The sequence below is a fragment of the Sycon ciliatum genome, chromosome 10 (assembly GCF_964019385.1).
Source record: "Sycon ciliatum chromosome 10, ocSycCili1.1, whole genome shotgun sequence".
NCBI classification, from domain to species: Eukaryota; Metazoa; Porifera; class Calcarea; order Leucosolenida; family Sycettidae; genus Sycon; species Sycon ciliatum.
This window is the reverse complement of record NC_088652.1, coordinates 17184229-17198549: the sequence shown is the minus strand read 5'-3', so window position 1 is coordinate 17198549 and position 14321 is coordinate 17184229. Positions and strand designations below refer to the sequence as shown.

The 14321-nt window shown below is 44.5% G+C and overlaps 1 protein-coding gene across 1 annotated transcript in view; it reads right to left on the bottom strand.

Annotated features, from left to right (window-relative positions):
* The window catches only part of LOC135826710 (uncharacterized), an 80249-nt gene extending 69501 nt beyond the window's left edge, over positions 1 to 10748 (bottom strand). Inside the window, exons 1-7 of the mRNA XM_065339312.1 lie at positions 10700 to 10748; positions 8196 to 8507; positions 5439 to 5654; positions 4728 to 5033; positions 2544 to 2840; positions 875 to 1150; positions 385 to 702 (exon numbers count right to left, since the gene is read on the bottom strand). Of these exons, the coding sequence (XP_065195384.1) occupies positions 385 to 702; positions 875 to 1150; positions 2544 to 2840; positions 4728 to 5033; positions 5439 to 5654; positions 8196 to 8507; positions 10700 to 10748 (1774 nt within the window). The remainder of the gene's footprint in view (positions 1 to 384; positions 703 to 874; positions 1151 to 2543; positions 2841 to 4727; positions 5034 to 5438; positions 5655 to 8195; positions 8508 to 10699) is intronic.
* Between the last annotated feature and the right edge of the window lie 3573 nt (positions 10749 to 14321).

The following is a 14321-nucleotide window of genomic DNA, read 5'->3' as shown; positions in this document are numbered from 1 at the left end:
GTTCACTGGTTTGAGGGAAAAACACAAACGGAAAAAGTCTGAAGAAAAAATTGACTGTCACCACCAGGCCAGGACTCGAACCAAGGATTCATCAATAAAATAAGGCTTCTGTTTTTTAAACATGAATATTGACGCACCCAGCAATTGGCCCTTCTGTTCATGTCTTGCCCGACTCTAGTAATGGCTCATGAATCTGCCCAGTCTACATTCCTTCTCGGTTTTCTTTCATTCCAGTTGCTTCTTCATTTCTGCTCTGTTTTACGTTCTCTTTTCGTTCATCCCACTTGATATTTGGACTTTGTTCTGTTGACGCAACGAACTGAAATAATAAAAACAAAACCAAACCAAAACCAAAGAATACAATATAAAACGGGATTGGCTTACTGAGATTGAAGGCACATGCCACAGTGTTGTGCTCATCCTTCTGCCTTCTCTGTTTGTTACTCTCATACAGAGTATACATGCTCTCAGCGGTGTGATAGAGTGGATCTTCGTCATGGTTTTGCACCCACGGTTTGGTTTGGTAAGCTGGAGAATCAGCCTTTACTGTCGTCAGGGCGTACTTTACGCAGACTGCCTCTTGATTGCCAGCGGGTAGCCGTCCGCCTAGACGCTTGCATTGGTCCTTTGCCTGTGTCAATGAGGCCTTATTGGCATACAAACCAATGTGAGCTCTAGTTTCCTGACAAAAGCTGCGGCCCTCTATGCAAAGGAATGAACAAATGATCAAACGCACACGTAAGCACGTACACAAATTCACACACACACACACACACACACACACACAAATACACACACACACACACACACACACACACACGCATTGTTACAGTTTCTCGGCTTTTGAGGAAACGGGACGTGTCCGATTACTTACCCGGTACGATTTCACACACGACCTTGTGCTTAATTGCAGGCAGAGATGTGACACTGTATGGCAACTCGTCACTTGCATATTGAAGACTCCCGAGTTTCCATGACAACCAGGCCACCGGATTGCTCCCTGTCGTTTGCAGAAAGTCTTTTACACAGAAAGTTCTAGACGCTATCTTTGCCTTCATCTTCTGGCAGTGATCAGTTGCATCAGCAAATGTCATCTCCACTGGGAAGTATTTGATGATAGTTGATGGGTAATACGGACATCTTACTGCCGCTGTTCAGTAACAAGTGGAACAAAAATACACGCAGAAAACACACCCACACACACACGCACACCCGCACATCCACATACCCACGAAAGCAAGACCAACGATTCACAGTCAGTCTTCGTCTCACAAACAGCCCCGCGCTCAAGGGGTTAACCAAGTTACTGGTGAGCCAGAATGTGCTAGAGTCACCCATTCTACTGACAACACAGTGACTAAAAGAATGGGTGGACAAGCCACTGACCATGTTGTTCAGAACAACGAAACGTCAGGAAAAGTATTGTGAATATTTTCTATCTTCAATAGTCATAATACCACTATTGGTCTAAAAAGAACTTTTGCCAATCCAGTGAATGTGCCGTACTTCATGCACATGACACTTTGCTCCACCACATCTGGAATATGCAAGCCACACGTTTCCAATGTCAAAGGCTCTAATGTCCTAGTAATCTAACACGTCTCATATCCCACATGTTTAGGTACGCATGCCAGTCATGTGACTTAGGTACTCATGCCAGTCATGTGACTTAGGTACGCATGCCAGTCATGTGACTTAGGTACGCATGCCAGTCATGTGACTTAGGTACGCACGCCAGTCATGTGACTTGGGTACGCACGCCAGTCATGTGACTTGGGTACGCATGCCAGTAATGTGACTTGCCTTATACATGAACAAATAAAGTGATGTGTTCAGGGAACTGGGTCATGGCGTTCAGCTGTGCAATTTCAATCCTGATTTTATCCGCAAATGCAGTTCTATACAAACAGTGGCACCTGGTTTAGGGTGCCAGTTTTGCACTTAAGCTTGGATTTCAGTCAGCTGATTTCAGTGAGCCGATTTCAGTGAGCCGATTTCAGTCAGCCGATTTCAGTCAGCCGATTTCAGTCAGCCGATTTCAGTCAGCCGATTTCAGACAGCTGATTTCAGACTGCTGATTTCAGACTGCTGATTTCAGTCAGCTGATTTCAGTCAGCTGATTTCAGTGAGCTGATTTCAGTGAGCTGGTTTCAGTGAGCTGGTTTCAGTCAGCTGATTTCAGTCAGCTGATTTCAGTGAGCTGATTTCAGTGAGCTGATTTCAGTGAGCTGATTTCAGTGAGCTGATTTCAGTCAGCTGATTTCAGTGAGCTGATTTCAGTGAGCTGATTTCAGTGAGCTGGTTTCAGTCAGCTGATTTCAGTGAGCTGATTTCAGTGAGCTGATTTCAGTCAGCTGATTTCAGTGAGCTGATTTCAGTCAGCTGATTTCAGCCAGCTGATTTCAGTGAGCTGATTTCAGTGAGCTGTACCCCAGGGTATACCGGTACTGTACTTACAGTTCAAAAAAAGTACTTACAGTACAAAAAAAGTACTTACAGTACAAAAAAAGTACTTACAGTACAAAAAACAAAAACAAACTTACAGTATGGCAATTCACACACAACATTGAGTGGTGATTGAGGATAGCCAATTCTGGAATGGTCTGAACCCTTCGATCCTCCTCGCACTACAGCTGATGATGTGCCTCCCGCTATCCAAACGGCGGGATTATATTGAGTACTCAGTTTAATATGGAGGGCATCCATAAAAACATTAAGGCACGAGTCGTTTTTTGGTACGCTTCCATGGACATTGGCGCAGAAGCTTACTGCTCGCTCGTAGGATAATTTGATGTTGAAGTACCTCAGTCTTGTGTTGCTGCCTGGACAATTTAAGTCCTCTGCAATCACAGAGAGGGGACAAGGGAAAGTCAGAGGGTAGAACCGTTGAAGGCGACAGTGATCAGTGTGAGAGACTCACGTTATTATTATGATATCCATTCTTGCTCTAAACATAATAGAATTCATTGCGTACATGTTAACCTAATACATCCACTGTGTTATCTTGATTCAGAGGGGCAATTGTTATCAAATCAACATGGAATGTGATGAGAAGGGAGTGATAGTGCTCGGTCTCTAAATCGGCTTCACTTGACTCTTTGGATTGAGTCGGTACTGATATTTCTTTCGGATTAAACATCGGACGAAAGTATCCACAATGTCAATTACTTAGAAAGGAAAAGCACATAATGGATACGAGCTAAATTATGAGTAACTCTCCACCACCGTAACTAGATACTATATACAGTCAGAAAGTGCAACAACTAAGCACAAAACTGACAGAATGCTGAGACATTCGTCGTCCTGTCACCTAGCTTCAACACATCTCCGTAGCGCTAACCAACAGCCTCCCAAATCAGAAGGTTCAAGGTTGTGGAGAGACCAAAGAAGGGAAGGTAAGCGCAACGAAAACGAGCACAGGCTACAGTCCCAGTGATGGACTAGTTGACTACAAAACAAACGTCGAATGTCTCCGTACTAAATCTACAGTGTACCTGTTCCACTAAAACAACGCCATCTCTTGCACACCTGATTCGCGGTCACAAACTATAGGGCGAAACGTACGTCGTGTGAAACAGCTTGTTTTGTCGTCAACTAGTCCATCACAATGTTATGCATGAGGAGTACTGTAGGAGTTTGGCTTTCGGCTTGTACAATTCGTTCTCGCAAAGCTTCCCCCTTCTGTACTTATACTTGATATTTCTGAGCCACCCAAGTTGGGTGGTGTGCTGCTTTGCTGCTTCGAAGTGTAGTTAGACTTCTTTGTCAAGTATCTTACTGGTCTTGTAATCATCCAGTAGCAATCGACATTCTTTGTTCCGTTGGGACTGTAGCTTGTGCTCATTTTCGTTGCGCTTACCTTCCCCTCTTTGTTCTCTCCATAACCTTGAACCCTCCGAGTTGGAAGGCTGTTGGATAGCGCTACAGAGATGTGTTGAAGCTAGGTGTCAGGACGTCGAATGCCTCACTATTCTGTCAGTTTTGTGCCTAGTTGTTGCACTACCTGACTGTATAATCTAGTTACAGCGGTGGAGAGTTACTCTTAACTCGTATCCATGTCCTTTTATTTTTATTTTTTATTGAATTTTATTTCATCGTCCAATGGCAGAAGCCACTGCAAAGGAGGGGGTGTTAGCCAGCCAAGGGAAGAGAAGGAAAAAAGAAAAAAAGTAGAGAACATAAAAATCGGAAGAAAAGAACGCATCAGTGGGGTGAAATTTATCACTAAGTTGACCATGGTGGATAGTGGCGAGATAAGCTAGCAAAAGAGGCGAGTGAGCCTACCACTTGGCATGACATTTAACATGGTCTATGAATTGTCTAATATTGGATATTGTCTTCATTTCCATGGGTAGCTTGAGCCAATACGAATATGCAGAAAAGATAGGGGATTTGGTAAACATAGTTGACAAAGCCCTGGGAAGTACTATGCCATTGCGAGTATCCCATGCGAAAGAAAACCAATTATACTTGCTGAGATGTACAGGGACAGTGTTCAGTTTAATACGATGGACCAAAACGCATGACTGTCTCTGTGACAGGATAGAGATGGGGCTGGTTTTCCTTTCTAAATACATTATTGGCTCAACCTCCGTGTTTCAAATGTCAATTATCCCTACATTTCTTCCTTCATTCCATCAGTCTTCACCATTTGGAGGCTTCTATGATTCCTTATTTTAATGCCGAATAAACATTATCGAATGCACTAAAGGAGAAAGCTAACCTACCTGTTTTCACAGTGGTAAGGTCTGGCAGGTCGCAAATAACCTTGCGCTTTAATTCGGGACTGATGGTCTTTGCGGTATACACAATGTTTGTGTCAAGGTATTCTCCATTATTGTCATACGACGTCCAGGCAGCAAATGGAGAGTTACTGCCGTGAATCTTTGCCATTAATGTTCTGGCGCATGTGATGGATTCTGGAAGTTTACCACCATTCTCCTCACAAAGCATAGTGGCCTCATCACGAGTCAAATCTTGGGGAAAGTACCTAAATAGTCGCGGCGTACCCCCTTGTGTACAAGTGTGTTCTACTGTCTCGGTTGGAGCACAGAAACAAACATCAAAAGATCAACGATATCAGGAAAACAACGCCATCTACTAAAACTGAAGTTCAGGAAAATAAAAACTAATGCCAGTTGACAAGGAGCTAAGTGTAGATGGAGTTAATTTAGAGTGGTCTGTTGACCAGAGGGGGAGGGATGAGTGTCAGCAAATACATGACTGGGTTAGGGCTGGCTGATCAAGCTGTACATTTCTACAGTACGTATTGGATAACTGCACCTCCGTTCCCTGAGACTGCCGCGAACAGGATAATTTTGGCAGTGTTGGTGCCTTCTATACGGCTGCCCCACTGTCCACAATGGGGCGAAGTACGGCAAAGATAAATAGTCAAATATCACTCATTGCCTAAACATAATGATGTGTGATACACTTACCAGGTCCAACTACACACAACTGGTTAGCAAAGTTTTGTTCCATGTGACCCGTCTCTTTGTGAATCAGAGATCTGAAGTCTTCAACGCACTTCATGTCGCCCTCAGTTGGCACCCGAGCTTTTTGATCCTGACAAAATGCCGTCATCCTTTCGACGCTGTTCATTTCAGAGGGCGGATAACGGATCAATCGTATATCCTGGGTGCACAAGTATTCCCCTGACACAAATAGGCAGAGAGAAAAAAGAAGAGGGAAAGAAGCATACACAGCGATAGGAAGTAAGCCAACAAACACACACAGGACTATCGGATATTATAGGAGACAGCTCGCCAACACGGTGACTGTTTGCCAGCTATGCGGGCCTACCTCAAGAACTTATTATATTTGAAGGAGTCCATAGAGGCCTGATCAGACGGCGGTAAATTGTCAGTGCCTGACGAAAAAGCGAAAAATGTTTTTTCGATAAAAATCACGTATTTCTTTACACTTGTGTGCAACTACTCAACTCCAATAACAAATCAAACCAATTTATTTTTCACCAAATCTTTGGGTCGGACCCAACATCAGGTGGATATATTGCACTGCAGCACATGCAAACATAAAATCCAAGATTCTATTGGAGCGTCGAGTGACACTATAATCACGGATCCCATCAAATTCATTCACCATGGAGTCGTCAAACCCTTCGGTGCAAACATTACAATCATTCTGTTCAGCTTCGTCGTTGCCAATGGCGACTTAGGACTTCAGTTTGGAGATGAGAAATCAGCGAGTAACAGTGTGAAAAGGGACACCGACACCATGTTCCTGCTTGGAGTGGTAAACCTGATTGAGTCTTTATTAGTGGGGAGACAAACCTTCGTTTAGACACTCTGGAGTCTGTTTTTTCTGGAGATTCGGAGTATTCACATTTTAATATTTATTTGAATAAGAGGTTGGTCCGACTTCGTCGCTACTTGAGGAATTGTGTGTTGCTCTCTACATCTCTTCCTGCCGACTTGAATTCTCACTTGACTGACTCGCGACTGCCATCCAAAGCACACGAGATGTCCATCTAGCCGTCCACTAGGCAAACCTGCCATAAAGCACCACCCCCTGCTCAATACACAGTGTTTCGGGGAATTTACCCCTCATCAGTTGGGCTTGAGTAGGCTGAGGAAGATTGTGCCTGAAGAGCACCACCTTTATGGTGCTCTCCAGGCACAAAACATCACTTACGAAGACGCTCCGTTTCCAGTGCAACAAACACCTCCTAAACACCAGATGGCAGCGTGAATCAGTATCGCTCTTGGAGGTGCTGAACAAGCGCTGAGGACCTTTGGTTATTCACAACGCTGTTGCCTCCAAACCCGGTGAAGTGAGAATTCAAGTCGGCAGGAATAGCGCGAGCTCCAATGTAGGGCACAACACACAATTCCCCAAGTATCGCTGAAGTCGCACCAACCTCTTCTTCACACTGTTGTCCCCAGCGCGAGCTTGCGAATTAGATGGTTTGGAGGCAACAACGTTGCGAATGGCCAACGGTCCTCAGCGCTTGTTCAGCACGAGCTCCAGTGTGGGGAGCAAACTGTTTCTAGTAGTTTATTACTAGTGCAATATGTTTACTTGTGTTATGTATGTGGCTTTTGACACTCCGTACGTTAACTATCTGCACATGTAGCATGGTTACTGTACAGGACTAGAACTCAGCAGTGTGTCGTGTTATCCTGGTGGAACTAAGTAAGTTGTTGACAGTTCGTGTGTTTGTTAGGACTGTTTTGATAATTTCTGTGTCGCCTATTCTGCAGTTGCATGCGTATAAGCACCTCATTAACCGCACTCGCTCCTCATCCTTCCATTTGGCAAAAGGTGTGTTGCTCCCTACGCGGGAGCTTGCGCTATTCCTGCCGACTTGCATTCTCACTTGACTGACTCACGACTGCCATTCAAGGCACACGCGATAAGTCCATCGAACCATCCACTGGTGATCACGAGGTGTCTGTCGCGCTGTAAACGGGGTCTCTGTAAGTTTGTATCCCTGGTGATGTTTGTGCCTGGAGAGCACTATATAAGTGGTTCTCTTTAGGCACAATCTTCCTCAGCCTACTCAAGCCCAACTGATGAGGGGTGAATTCCCTCAAACACTGTATATTGAGCAGGGAGTTGTGCTTCCTGCATAAGGTCCTTGATTCATAATGCTCTGGGGTGGGTGGTGAAGTTCTTTCAGTCCTATTTTCCTCCAAACCCTCTCGCATTTCCTATCATCGATATTTAAAAAGCGTTACTAGTAGGTGTTTCTTCCTGTTGTTTACCTACCATCATAATGAACATCCATATGATGTATAGACCCACCTTTGGCTGCTGGATGCTAGCTAGTTCAAAGCCATAAAACGTTCATCGCCAATATCACCGAACCCTGGTGTTTGCCGCCCAAACATAATCTTTTGAAATTATTGAGGGAACTGCAAATCCAAAGGATCAGTGGAGGAAGTGAACTGCATTAAAGGACAAAGAAATGCCAACCACACCAGGACTCGACTTCGGGTCCTTGCTTGTCATGACCAGTGTTCTACACATCTGAGCTATGGGACGAAGCCGAACCTATAAGGTGATGAGAAGTGTTTCACTGCAAAGGCACAACACATACTGAAGGCATTTGGGTCTTTTTTCCATCCCGCAGGGGACCAACCACAGTCAGTTTGAAAGGACCCAAGTGCCATCCATATGCCATCAGAAAGAAACCCACTATCCATGATTGCCTGTGTGCCTGTGTGGCTTACTGAGATTGAAGGCGCATGCCACAGTGTGGCGGGCATCCCGCGCTTGTGCATTGGAAGGCACGTCAGTTCTGTGCAGAGTATACCGGGCGCCTTCGCTGAGGGGATCCTCCACATGTGTCAGTACCCATGGCCTGGTTTCATCAGCGAGTGCGCCCACTTTGCCGACAGCTTGTTGTAGGCATTCAGCTTCCTGACTTCCGACGGGTGGACGTCCGCCTAGACGTCGACATTGCTCCTTGGCCTCCGTCAACGTAGCAAGATCGGCGTACACGATGATTTGAGCTCTAGTTCTCGGGCACAGGTGCTTGCCCTCTGTACAACGGATCAGAGCATACACAACATGTAGCATGAGTGTGCGGTATGTACGTGGCCACCGGTACGGCTCAGTGTGTGGTGTGTCTGTCTATGAGTGAGTGTGTAGTGTGTCTGTCAATAGAAAGGTTTAGCACAACGAAATTCCTTGTTCATTTTTCGTTTTGCCGCCGTACGAAAAAGCCGACCGAAATTCGCTGAATTTGTTTAGCAGAACGTTTTCAACGAACTTCGGTGTTGCCACTGGGTACCGTGGATGTCGCGGAAATCCCCGAGAAATACAAAATATTAATAGTACATGTATTACCGTAAAATACCGTTGATCCGCACCCCCCCCCCCCCACACCATGTCGCTTCCCAGCTGGGTTTTCAGCAGGGGGCGGGAATTCGATCAAGGCTGTCAAGTGCAGTACGATGTACAACAACGTGGAGGATCAGACTCGATGTGCTGAATTGCGCACATTTTCATCCTGGATTGGCACGTATTGTGTACAGCAGTGCCTGCGTCGGTTCAACATCGTATTTTGTTGTTTACACCGAAGTCGCTTCACAGGTAGAAAATCGACAGGGGGCGGGAATTAGAGAGAGGGCGGATCAACGGTACTTTACGGTACTTCAGTAACGTCTGGTGCTAGCCAGGGTCCACACAGCTTTAATTCCGTGTTTGTTTGTTTGTTTGTGCCATTGGCATGCCTGGCGCTATCCCGCACCTGTCCCGCATCGTACCGTACCATCAAATACAGCTGTCCACAATATTCAAACAGGATTGTCAAATGCAAGATCATAACATGAAGCAACTTGGAAGAATGAGTATGTATGCGGAGTGTATCCAGGGAATGCATGCAGGGCGATAGTGCGGGTTCGAACGAATAACAGGTTATGTCTTGGAAAAAATAGGAGAAATGAAAAACGTATGACATCCCGATGCTTTTTTGCCTAGGTCATCAAGATGGTAGACGTCGTATTACCCTTGAATGCAAAGAGAAAGTTTATTTATTTCGCTCAGGGCCCTACGTGTATACGCTATGGTTTTTTGGCTTAGCTCATCATGCATGTTATTCGAACAGATGGAAACCTTTTGCAATACAATGATGTAGCCGATCAGTTCGTTGTGGTATGGTTGGGCATTGCAGCCGTCATGGTCGACGTAAAATACTACAAGACCGCAACGAAGTTGGGGCCAAAGAGAAAATTCCATCAATTCTAATAACATGCATGATGAGCTAGGCAAAAAAGCATAGCGTAGGGCCCTGAGCTTCCAAGCTCACTCGTTTGATCAGCACTGTATATTGTGATTTTGTGCGTGCAAAGTGCGCCACTAAGCGGCCACAGGTCGCTGGCATGGCAGACACGAGCAGTGCGGGTCCGTTTTTGCAGTGTGCAAGTGACCTGAAGTGTGTTATTCCACTGCATTTCAATATCCAGTGGCATATTCCACTGCATGTCAATATGCAGTGTAGGTACACATTATTACCATCCCTACTATTCAGCAAGCAGCTAAACTTTGATTCCTCTTTATCCGTGATTGTATTTCTTTTTCTCTCATCTGCCACAGGCCATCGTGCGAATGCCAGATTTCAAACGACAACAACAACAACAGCAACAACAGCAACAAAGACAAGAACGCCAACACCAGGTAAAGCCATTTGCCGTCAACACAGACCTTGTCTGTTCCAACACAGACCTTGTCTGTTCCGCGCCACACTGCAAACTGCAAGTGCAGTGCAGTGTTTCAGTGGTTGGAGCGCCAGCACCTCCTAATCAACACTGCAACAACACTAGTTCTCACATTCTACAACGGAAATCGCCCCCTTACCATCTCCCACGTACAGAGCTAAACAATGTACATCTCAGGAGTGTCCTGCAACATTGCCACCTCGGCATCATCTTTCCGCATCACCTAAGATGAATAGCCCACCTTGACTTTGGGCTGAAGAAAGCTGTAAGATCATTTAGTGTTCTCTTTAGGCCACGGTCACACTAAGCGCGATTCAGCCATTCAGCGGAAAAGTGCTTTTAAAAGCGAGTTTTGACGTCATCATTGCTACAAAACGGCTGAATTTTCGGCTTCAGCCATTTTCAGCAGTCAGCCGTTTTCAAAGTGCTGAATGGAGAGCTAAATTGATTCAGCCAGTTTCAGCCATTCTGCCGCATTCTCGGGAAAAACAAAATTATGCAAATCCAAAGCACACCTTGCCGTGGCCGTGGATTGATCCTGTTCTGAAATATTCCTGCTTCCATTGTTTGTTTCGTTGTTGGTCCAACTTCTCTCATTGCCTGCTGTCTGTTATTGTCCTCATCTTTCCTTGTGCACTTTCTACGAGGTATGATTTGGTTCAGAAGCGCCAGACAAGGGAGACTATTGTGCGATAGAAGCATGCAGACTACGACACGCAGTCTAGTTTCAGGATCCATGGCTGCAATGCCAGCTCAAATCTCCCTCAATCTTTCAAACAAACACCATGACTCCAATGAAGCTCCCAGTACATGTACCAATACTCTGCTGATTGCCACGTACCTATTCAACAGAAAATTAAAATTAATTTTAAATTTTAAGAAATCAAATTCAAAAATGGACGCGAACAAGCAAAAATTCAGTCACTTTTGCATCAACTGTTGCACCGAAAAATGCTGTTGGAGCAAGGAGAAGCTTGTTGGTTGGAGTGACATGTGATCACCGCTGCTTTTCCTTGTCACAGTCAACAATACACTTTATTCTGCAGCGTTGGGAGTGGTGCGGGGGAATAATTTGCTGACTAGACGTAGCTGAGGGGCGAGCTTTCCCGCGCAGGTATGTTGGCACGTCTTTCAGCATAGTTGAGTGGAAATATTCAAAATTGTTTATTTCAAGAAAACCCAAAAAGGATGATGGGCCTTTGATGGGGGATATGTCCTTAATGCTAGAAGAGGTGTTCTACTATCTGCCGGTGTATAGTGCTTGCTAATTGAGGACGTTGCTCGCTGTTTCATCAGCACTTGTAATTTGGCTATTTTCAAGATGACCATTTGTGGCGTCAAGGTAAGATGGCCCTTATCTTCTGAGATGCCGGTGTGGCTAAGCGGTGCTGCCCCAAGAACTCTTCTAATTTTAAGCAATGTTGGATGGATGGAGTTTTGTTCGTAGCTTGTTCTGGGACGCTGTGGCGTGGCTCGTTTGTAGTCCCATAAATCATGTGATTTGTCGACCATGTTTGAGGGATATGCCAATTTCATGGTTCCCTTCAGAAACCTTTCCGCGGGCCTTGCATAGTCAATCTACAATCCAAAGGAATCTTCCCTGGAAAATTTGAGCGAAAATGGAGAGGTCGACTTGCACAAATATTCTGGTTTTCTCAGACATGCTATCATAAAAGCTATCTCCTCTGGACCACCGTTTCTTACAGTTGTTCATTAAATTTATCTTTCATTAGAGAGGTTAAGTTTCACGTAAAAGTCTTACGTCCGTGAACTTTTACGTCAAAAAGTGAAAAACTCACGTAAAATTTGACCTGTTTTACGTGAGTTGACTGTCCCGCACGTAAGTTCATGACGTAAGTTTTTGGAAGTTTCGCTTGGTTATTCCGACCAAATTTGTGTGAGTTTCCGGAATTTTATCGAATTTTATCGAGTTTGTTGAAAGATTTGATATTTGTGCGAACTAAACCCGAATCCTGCCAGGCAAAATGTCACGTCACGTCGCACGTGTAACTTAACCTCTAAAAATTACACGTAACGTGAGATTTGCACCGCGTTTTGAAAAAGGGCAAAAAACGTGTAACTTAACCTCTCTACTGTGAAGTAGCATCCCCAGTTACCAGTTTAGATTCTCTATTTTGTAAGCGCAGTACACCTGCATACACCACATGCTGCGTTTCTGAAATAATCTTTATTTATCCCGATATAATAGTGCATGCGGGTATCGTTTATTATCTAGTAGGATCGCTTTACTTTGGAATGCTCTGCCCTTTGAAATGAAGTCTTGTAATACGTCTTCTACATTTAATGCCCATTTTGCCTGCCTTATTAATGACGGGCCACAATGTACCGGATTAAATCGGCTCCTTTTTGGAAAAAATTTCAATGAGTGATTTAAATGTCAAAAAGAGGACCAACAGTCACGTCTAGAATGCGCAAACCAGCAGCCTTCCAACTTGGAAGGTTCTAAGTTATGAAGTAACGTAAGAAAGGGGAAGGTGATGATGCAGCTAAGCATCAGGTCGTTGAATGTCATGATCTCATCAGTTAGTTTTGTGCTAATTGTTGCACATTTTTGACTCAACACTATTCTGCTTATAACCGTTAGTGTTGGACAAAATGGATAACTTGTAAACTTTTGGTCCTCTTTTTTAATTTTAATCCTTGGCTCTCCATCCGAGTTGAATGAGTGATTTGTCCCTCTATTTTGCTTTACTTGGTGCTTTCCTCAAATGTCAAGCTATCGTATTTATTCAGTTTTACTTCTTGTGTTCTTGCATATTATTTTAGTCCCACAAATTGTGATAAAATAATTACCTGTAGCACCTATAACAGTACATTCATATCCCACTTGTATTTTTATGTACACTGTCATTCGGATCTTCCCAAGTTGTACATTGTATTGTTGAGATCCCGACTTCAAATAAATATCGCGGTTATGTAGTTAGTGTGTGTTAGCATCCACCGATCACATCGCCATGTTTGCATTTGCCACGCACTGCTGTGTCAGTGCTTTGCGCACTGCACTCACACTGCCAGCGCATGGATTTGGACGCGCTTAGCCTGACGTCGCACAACTGTTTTCTTTAAACTTTCTCTTTCTTTCTTGCCGTTGGTTTCACTTCAAAGTCTAATTAGTGGTGACTTTTAGCTTGTGCCAGCATCAAATTTTCACCCTTCATCCCTCCCATCTTATCCTCTTGCTAATGGTACTAGGGAACATTTGGCTTTATCGCTCCTATCTGGTCATTTGCTTCGCTAGTTGCGGCTCATCATGAGCCAGTTGCGGCTCATCACGAGCCAGTTGCGGGTCATCACGAGCCAGTTGCGGCTCTTCAGGAGCCAGTTTTTGCCAATTGCATCGACTATGCCTTGCAACTCCATTGTGGCACTATGTGGGTTTACTGTGGCTCCTCGCGAGCCAGTTTTTGCCAGTGGCCTGGCCTTGCTTTCCAGCTCTTTGAGCTTTTTGCATTACAAGACCAGTTACGCGAAGCAGCACACTATCTCCAAACGAGTTCCTTTGTGCTCTGGGCTGAGTGTGAGTTTGTGAGGGATATGGTTCTAATCAACACAAAAAAATACAATACTGTACTTACGGTAGAGGAATTCACACGCAACATTGAGTCGCGTTTGAGGATAGCCAATTATGGAATGTTTTGAACCATCCGATCCTCGTCGCACTACAGCTGATGATGTGCCTCCCGATATCCAAACGATAGGCTTATACTGAGTGTCCAGTTTGATGTAGAGGGCATCCATAAACAAATTTGGGCAGGAGGCGGTTATTGGTACGTTTCCATTGAGCTTGGCGCAGAACCTTACTGCTCGATCGTAGGATAATTTAATGTTGAAGTACCTCAGTTTTGTGAAGATGCCCAGACATTTGAAGTCCTCTGAAATCACAGAAAAGGGACAAAGGAAAGCCAAGGCGACAGTGATCAGTGTGAGAGCCACATCCTTATATTATGATATTCATTCTTGCTCTAACCATAATACAATCCACTGCCTACATGTTAACACAATACATTCACTCCATAGCCCTGATCATCATCATCATCATCATCATCATCTGCGTTGCCGAAAAAATAATAATAGTAAAATAAAAAATATAAAATAAAAAACGGCATTATGCAGCTG